At 49.9% G+C, this 8,160-nt stretch overlaps 1 protein-coding gene and 1 long non-coding RNA gene across 4 annotated transcripts in view; one reads left to right on the top strand and one right to left on the bottom strand.

The window, feature by feature from the left end:
* The window catches only part of LOC114613453, a 15,412-nt gene extending 12,839 nt beyond the window's left edge, over positions 1-2,573 (top strand). For all 3 annotated transcript variants that reach the window (XR_003710179.1, XR_003710180.1, XR_003710181.1), the window contains one exon: positions 2,282-2,573. This is a non-coding gene — a long non-coding RNA (uncharacterized LOC114613453). The remainder of the gene's footprint in view (positions 1-2,281) is intronic.
* The window catches only part of Pebp4 (phosphatidylethanolamine binding protein 4), a 216,133-nt gene that overhangs the window by 6,398 nt on the left and 201,575 nt on the right, over positions 1-8,160 (bottom strand). The window contains exons 5-6 of the mRNA XM_028758753.1: positions 6,830-6,875; positions 4,447-4,560 (exon numbers count right to left, since the gene is read on the bottom strand). Of these exons, the coding sequence (XP_028614586.1) occupies positions 4,447-4,560; positions 6,830-6,875 (160 nt within the window). The remainder of the gene's footprint in view (positions 1-4,446; positions 4,561-6,829; positions 6,876-8,160) is intronic.

The following is an 8,160-nucleotide window of genomic DNA, read 5'->3' as shown; positions in this document are numbered from 1 at the left end:
TCTCTCTCTCTGTGTGTGTGTGTGTGTGTGTGTGTGTGTGTGTTGCTATGGGGTCAGCTCTTTCCTCTAGAATATAGAAGTGGAAATGTCAAGATCAAGGCTGCTGCTAAGAAAAAGGTATAGAAAAACCATGGAGAATCACAGATTAGCCGAGGCTATGTCTCAGGCTTCAGGTGCATGTGTGTGTAATATTCTCTCTCTCTCTCTCTCTCTCTCTCTCTCTCTCTCTCTCTCTCTCTCTCTCTCTCTGTGTGTGTGTGTGTGTGTGTGTGTGTGTGTGTGTGTGTGTGTGTAGCTAGGACAGGAGCAGTCCATTGGGAAGCAGAGAGTAAAAGTCCAGTACATCCTAGGCCAGAAATCGCCTCTAGCTCCAAGTCTGGGCAAAACATGGCCTTTGGGATGATGTCTATAAACTATGACTGGCCCTTGTCTGAGGGAATGGCTTCAAGGGTCCTAGGGATACTTCGTACATTTGGATATCTTCTCCAAAGTAATCTGCATGTTCCATTTCTTAGGTCCAGCAGGACGACACACACATCCGTGAGAACAGAGACTGGCAGTTCTCTTTTGTCCCGTCAGCACTGGTCATGGTGTTGAGCACAACTTAGCATGTGGCACTGCCCCAGGGGGTGCAGAGTACATTGGACAGTCATGACAAGAGAGAAAGGGGCTGTGGCACAGGAGTGGCTTCATGGCACCACAGGACTTTCTAACTAGATCAGGGTAGCTTGAGTCCCTCTTGGTCTTCCCTGTGGAAACCTTCACTTAGAAATGTCTAGGGTTGGTCCCTTCAGGCAAGCCCTGTCACTGCTCATTCGCATGGTGGAACTCAGGAAGGAAGAGTGGATTTAGGAGCATGTCCCTCCAGCGGGGCATCCCACTGTAGAATAACTCGCTCCATTTTGATGAGATAGAAGTCAAGGTGCCTGGTTGTGAGGTGGGTTGTCCAAGGTCACACAGTGATTGAGAGTGTGAATGTCCTTATTCTCTGAGTACGTGTATTTATACCGAGTCACGGGACAGAGCAGAAGCTGGAGGAGGGTCTTACCCTCCTGGCTTTGAACAATGCCACCTGACACTCATTATCAGTTATGGCAGCTTCAATGGCAATTCAGCCTGTCACATACACACGAGTTCCAAGGAGGACAAGGCTCTGAATAGGAGGAGCAATCGAACACAATTGGTTCTACATTATTATTTTTTTAAATGGACTGTACCCGGTGTCACACTGGAGACCTTTAGATTACTTCAGTTTCAAAACTGCCTTGCAAACATTTCTTATAATTGTCTAGCTCATTGGCTCAGCCAGCTGTCTCTTTAGATGTCCCTTTGCCTAACTCCCGGAACTTCACCTTTCCCCTTCAGCCTCTGGAAGCTGTCCTTGCCCGGTCACCCTGGGGGGATCCAGCACTGGTGCTAGCATACTTGCATCTCTCATGGCTCTAATCCTACGGACAGAAAACTAGATCATGGCAAGTCCTGGGGCTTGTGTTCATTGGCAGGGACCTGTGCCCTGACTGAGAGTTGGTTTGGCCTATGGCTCCATGAGTTCCCAAGCACAGTGTACCAAGCTCGCAACACTCTGAAATTATGCAAGGGCCACGGCAGTTTCTGCTTTTGCAATTGCCCTGGGTCCGTCTCTGCTGGCCTCTCACCATCTCACACCAGCACACCTCTGGCGGCCTTCTGCCCCTCTCTCTGATTATTCAGATTGCTTGTCTCTAAGAAGCTGCTTTCATGTGCTGCCTCTCCTACAAACAATCTGTATTGGTTCCTTATGGTTTACCCACTAGTGCCATGCTTCTGGTGGGCCTTTGAGAATGCCCATGAGCTTTCTTCTACTTATTCTCTATTTTCTTTTTCTTTCTTTTTCCTTCCTTCCTTCCTCCCTCCCCCGCTCCCTCCCTCCCTCCCTCCCTCCCTCTCTCTCTCTCTCTCTCTCTCTCTCTCTCTCTCTGTCTCTCTTTCTCTCCTTCTCTCCTTCTCTCTTTCCTTCCTTTTTCTTCTTCCCACCCTCCTCCAGATAGGATTTCTCTGTGCAGCCCTGGCTGTCCTGACATTTGCCCTGTAGACCAGACTAGCCTTGAATTCACAGAAGTCAGCCTGCCTCTGCCTCTGAGTCCTGGTATTAAAGGTGTGCACCCCCACCACTCAGCTTACTTTCTATTTTCTTACTTGAAAACAAACAAACAAACAAATAAACTTTGCATCTCTAGTTTCCAGAGCCAAGAGCCCACTCATTCAGGCATTCAGATTGTCTTCTTCTGTCTCCTCCATGAAGCTCCCATGCCTGTAGGTTGGCTGCCAAACCTCATCTATCTGGAGAGGAAACTGAGCCCCCCCCCAAGACGATTATCGCCAGATAGAAAGTGGAAGCAAGATTTTCTAACCCTCGGAAAGATTTCTTTGTTCTCTACTTGGATGAAGACGGGATACTGGCCTGGAGAAAAAGAGACCAGGAAGATAAGAGCTACATCCCCTGTTCCCCAGGAAGATAAGAGCTGCATCCCCAGTCCACTTGGTTTTATTGTGTCCTTGCAATCAGAACAACACAATTAAGGACTTAATAATAAGCTGCTCTGCACTCTTATTTAATCAGTTCTAAACTAGACTGTCAGCTCCTTGAGGGCAGGGAAAATCCCGTAGGCTCTGGGACCTGTCTTCTCTTCGCACAAAGCTGGGCACATGGAAGTACATCCCGGTACGGCCAGAACCTTTGGCAGCAGAGAAAGCTACAGGAGTCTTTCTCTGCTTGGATGCACGCAAGGTGCACGAGTGAGTGTGTAAGGAATGACGGTTCTGGTGAAGATCCAAACTGGTTAACAATGGTTCCAGGCCCCATGGTTCTGCAGTTTTTTTGCCTTGCTGTCTGTCCTAGGAGGGGAGGCAGCCTTGGCTGAGTACTTGACCCAGTCAGTGTGCTTCATGACTGTGAGGCTATGGTCCTATATCAGGGACCCTGTCTCAGCAGAGAAAGGTAATGTCTTGGGCACACGCTGCCCGCTTCATCTCCTGCCCTGGTTGCTGTTCTTCCTGGCATCCTCTGATGCTCTCTTTCACTTCTATCCTGCCGTAAGAAAGCCAGCTTCTTAGCATGAGCCCATTCGGAGAATTTCCCTACTCAAGGCACTGGTGTTAGGCTCCTGGGGTCTGAGCTAGAGTGCTGACCTACTCCTTTAGTCTACCAGCGTCCCATAGAATGGGTGGGAACTACAGAGAAGGCTTCAGTTCTTGGTACCTGGCAGCTACTGAGCCTCGGCAGCTTCCTGTCATTTTGGTGAGATTGGTACCCAGGAAGCTAGGGAAACAGAAGTCTTGTTTTGATCGGGCCAAGGTGCATTCTTTTTCCCTTTCTTCACACTTGATGTCCAGATTTAAAAGTGTGTCCTTGGCAGAGCTGTCTAAACAGACTTGTATGCTGGCAAAGTGCTGAAGGCACCTGGGAGGGGTCATGAGTGGAAAGGTGGCACTGTCTTGGCTCCAGGGGCCGAGTCTTTTGTGACTGATACATCCACACCCCCACCCCCACCTTCACTTGGCACACATCTAAAGGACACTACCGGCATGCCAGGCCTTTTCTGGGCTTCAGCTCCTTACCTCTGGAGCCTCAGGCACAGGGGATGTGACAATACCTGTGTTGGCTTCCCAGTGGGTAGAAGTTAGTTGGGGTCACTGGGGGAGAGAAAATGGCTGCTTATATCTGTCTTGCCACTCACCTTTGCACAGCCTGGGGCGTGTGTGTTTATGTGCCCTTACACTGACACCTGTGACTTCTTCGGGACCTTCCCTTTCCAAACCTGGGAGGTACCAGAGTGCATGGGGGACCACTGTGTTCCCATTTTCTCAAAGAGAAATCTAAGGCTCATATAGTAAGTTACCTGCAGCCTGTCTGGGAGTCAGTCTCATCTGCACCCCAGCCCTGCTGGTATTATGACTGAGGCCAAGCAGGCTATGTTAGCCATGAGAAGGCTGTGGAAATGTGTCCTCTCCAGTGTCTGAGGAGGAGTGCTCAGAGAAGCTGGGGGAGGGGCGTGGCTGGGGACATCTTTTGCTCCATCACTGAGATGGCAAGGCAGACCAAGCAATTAACCACCAATGAAGACAGACCAGCAGGGTGGCATTCCAGGGTACTCTTGCCCAGATTGGCCTCAATTATAGGGCACAATTACTTGCTGAGGTGTTGTAGGGTAGTTGCCTGTACATGCCATGCAAAGTTTTGGGGGTGCTCCTTGGCTGATGTGTTTACTTCTGGGAGACCACATCTGAAGCCAAAACCTCCTTTAGAACATTCATCCCAATCACTCACAAGAAATACTGCCCTTTGGCCTCAGCCTCCAAGGCTCATGGGTGGAAGTCAAAGTTCTGATTTTTCCAGTGAAGACACACAACTTTGGTCCTGCCCCAGAATCTACCTTAGCTTCAGTGTGAAGGTCTGTAAGGCCTCACCTCGGTCTTGGCTTTCTCCGTCTGGGATAGAAATGTCTCTGTCTCCCTGAAGGTAGACGAAGAACTGGTAGCGGTGTAGACCAGTGGTCGGTGGTGGGGTAGGAGGCTGGTAGTCTGTAGGAAAAAGGACAAGAGACATGAGGGGGTTCACCATCATGCTTGCAGCATCTCCTGACAGCTCTTTAAAAAAAAAAAATCACCTTTGTTTTTCCATCCCTGGTGACCTTCCTAGGGTCATCCAAATGAAGTCACACCCATTTCACCACTCCCTCCCCCATTAGGACTTATGCTTGGTGGGATCTCATTTTTGGTGTTTTATTTAAGGTATATGTTTGGGATAAGTAGGGGTGTTTTTGTTGGGAGTGGGGCTTCAGGTTGGCAAAAAGGGTTGAGGCTCCCAGGCCTTTCTGGGCCAGTAGATGAGTGTTGGTGGTGTTCTGTTTTTGGTTTTAGTCTATCCAGATGGATTCTCTGCCTCAAGAGAAAACCCATCTTCCCCTATGAGTGTGTTTGGCAGTGGGTTTTAATATTCTTTTCAGCATTTCCTTATGAAATCAATCCCTAAAGAGGCCAGTTTCTTGGCTGGTTTGGGAAGATCTGGAAGTGTTTACCAGGGTGGGTGGACTGGGTTCAAAAGGTTTGATCAGAGGCACTGTAGAAGCTGGGAATCCCAGGGAACTGAGGAGAAGACTCTCTCCCTTTCACTCTACCTCTTGGAGGCTGGCTGTTTTGGAGGGTAAGGTCATAGGGTGAAGGCAGCCATCCTCTTTGTCCCATGCCCATGCAGCAACTGGGGACTTGGTTGTCCTGGCCTAGGTCTTCTAGGCCGGAACTCCTTCCAGTGTTGCTTTGCCCCTTCCCACTGTTCTCTCTCCATTTCCCTTCTCAAGGAGGATACACAAGCTGGAGCCAAGAGTCTTCCTGGGTTGGGGGTGGTGGTGGGCGGGGGGGGGGGAGGGAAGGGAAGGGATGATTGCAAGGAGGATGCTAGTGGGTGGGAACGCTGGCTGATCATGACCCTCCTTCTCTTTTCCTCTCTTAACCATGAGACAAAAGAGGGAATGACCGTTTGGCACTGTTGGAAGTGTTTCTCATAGAGTGCTTCCAGCCACTGGGCCACCAGCATACCGAGAGCCAGGGGATTTCCTGACTGACTGTTCATCTTTCCCATCACAGATCAGATCAGATTGTGTGTGTGTGTGTGTGTGTGTGTGTGTGTGTACAATGGGGGAAAGGAAAAAAGTGTGCCAAGAGTCATGTGCATTTGTGTGGCTTGGGGTCTACCAGGGAACAGGTGACAGCATGCCAGTATTCTGAGGTTATTTTGGAGCTTCTGAATTTTGGTAAGTTAGGGATTCCTCACAAACACTTCTAGGGCTAAGAAAGATTTCTGAGCATGGGGTGTAAAAAGATTGTCCCTTCTTATAAATGGGTGTGTGGAAGGCAGATGAATCTGGTGGCTTCTGTCCAGGCTGGTGGGTTTGGGGTATATTCCTCATGGCCAAAGACAGGTGGCCAGAATTCTCTGTGGACAAGACGGAAATTAAGAATTTAATTCCAGGGGAGTTTACCCCTCTTGCTAGGGATTTCCTGAAGACCTCCCATTCAAATCCTCCAGAAATGAAGATTTGGGAGTGGGCATTGGGTACCCCACATGTTGGCTAGGTGTACAGTGGACAACTTCCTTCCATCAAGGTTCATTTTTTATGACGAGAAAGCTGAAATTGAAAAGTGAGACTGTGCCTATGCTTTCCAGACTGTGTGGGACCATTTGTATTCAGTCTTTTGTCTGTGGCCAACTCATCACCTGAGCATCTAAGGCACACCTTGGGGATGGGGACCTCAGAGGGAATCTGAGGTCTGGGGGTCTGGGGAATTTGGTCATGAGTGCCCTACCAATGAGTGCACTACCCAAGGATATAGTGAGCTAGACTCTTGACTGGCCTCTTGTTTTCCCAGTTACATGACAAGGGGGAAGCCCTCTCTCCACCCCTAACCCACACTTCAGCTTCTTTAGAATTAGACCCTGGGGCTGGAGGTATGGCTCAGTTGGTAGAGCACTTGCCTAGCATTCTTGAAGCCCTGGGTTCCATCACCTGCTTGGCATAAACCAAGCATGATGGTGCATGCTTGCAATCCCAGAACTTAGAAGACAGAGGCAGGAGGATCAGAAGTTCAGTATCATTCTTGAACTATGTCAAATTTGAGGCCATCTTGGAATACATGAGACCCTGAGTCCAAAAAAATGCTATGACATCAGAACCTACAGGGGACCTTTATAGCTGGTATTTGTACACATTGTGAGTCAGTGTTACAATTACTCTTTCTTACATCTGTCATTAATGTCCTGTCTAGAGAAGAGGAGCTGGAGGAACCCACTCACCTGTTATTGTATTGCCACGAATATTCCCACTTTTCATGTCAGCACCCTAAAAGGAGAAACAGGAAAGACTGTGGCTTACTTTCTGAGTAGTGATGGTAAAGGTTGACTCTTGCTTCAGCAAGCCCTCTGGGTCCTTAGCCGTTGACCTTTCTCTGGGAGCAGGATGGAAGAGGGTTGTGGCTGCCTCTAGGAGAGGACTTTGGAGATGGAAAATGGTGCTTCAGGGATCCCCGGGGGAGAGGAGACTAGATGTAGGGTGTCAAGGGGTGGGAGGTGTCCTGGAGGCAAAGAACAGATACCTGATCTCTGAGGGATCCTGAATGGGACCTTCCCCAAGGGCTGCCTCAGGACCACCATCTGCATCTGAGATTGGGTGCAGGATGTAACTGTGGGGTGCTCGGCCTGGCTGTCCTTAGCAGCTGGCTAGTTAACTCGGTTTTGTAGGAGGGAGGACTATGCTCCCTCTGGACCTTTTAAGCCTATGAGGCAAGGAAGCAAAGGGAGGTCGAGGTGGGGGTGGGGAGAGAGTGGACTGCCTTAACTGGACCCAGCCACAGCTTTGGGCCACCTTTCTAGCCTCAGTTTCTCTCTGCTTCCCTCTGCCCTCCTTCCTTCCACTCCATGTCTGTGGGATAATGAGTTGCTCCCGGAGGCGGGTAACTAATTATTGTTTTTGCAGGACTGGTGGATGCTTAGATGAAAGAGACTGGAACCAGGCCCCTGGGTCTGTGCCACAGCTCGGGGCCCCAGGCCATGCCAGGGAGCCCTGCGGGCCCCTAGGTGTGGGGTTTTATAGCCTTAATGATGGTGATTAGTGTGGTTCTTAATTGATTCTGCCAACACCTAACTGTGCCCTGGCCCCCTTTCCACCCAGTCCTTCCTGGGGGCAGTCTATGCCTCTCACTCCCTGAAAGTGGAGACAGGGTGGAGGAATGGTGGGGGCGGGGAGGGCTGTACCCTGGTTAACTAAGTGCCCATTCTAGGACCAAGAAGGGACACTGATGGGGGTGGGGTGGGTAGGCACTTAATGTCTTCTGCTTTAGGCTATGCTTGTCCACTCTTCACTGTGGGTCTCCTTGCCCACGCCCCTTCCTTAGGCTCAACTATAAGGGTCTAGGTCATCTTTAGTTGGGAGAAGGGTCAGCAGGCTAGAAGGACAGAATCCTCTACCATAAGTCCACTGCATCTTCTTTCTTCTCTTCCTATCCTTCGCGCACGTGTGTGTGTGTGTGTGTGTGTGGGTGTGTGTGTGTGTACTCGCGCCCATGCACATGCGCATGCTCATGTGCATGCATGTATCTCCCTCCCTCTTTCCTTCCTTCTCTCCCTTC

This window comes from Grammomys surdaster, unplaced genomic scaffold (assembly GCF_004785775.1).
Source record: "Grammomys surdaster isolate TR1022 unplaced genomic scaffold, NIH_TR_1.0 126219, whole genome shotgun sequence".
Classification (NCBI taxonomy): domain Eukaryota; kingdom Metazoa; phylum Chordata; class Mammalia; order Rodentia; family Muridae; genus Grammomys; species Grammomys surdaster.
The sequence above is the reverse complement of the archived record's forward strand: the minus strand, read 5'-3'. Positions and strand labels throughout refer to the sequence as shown.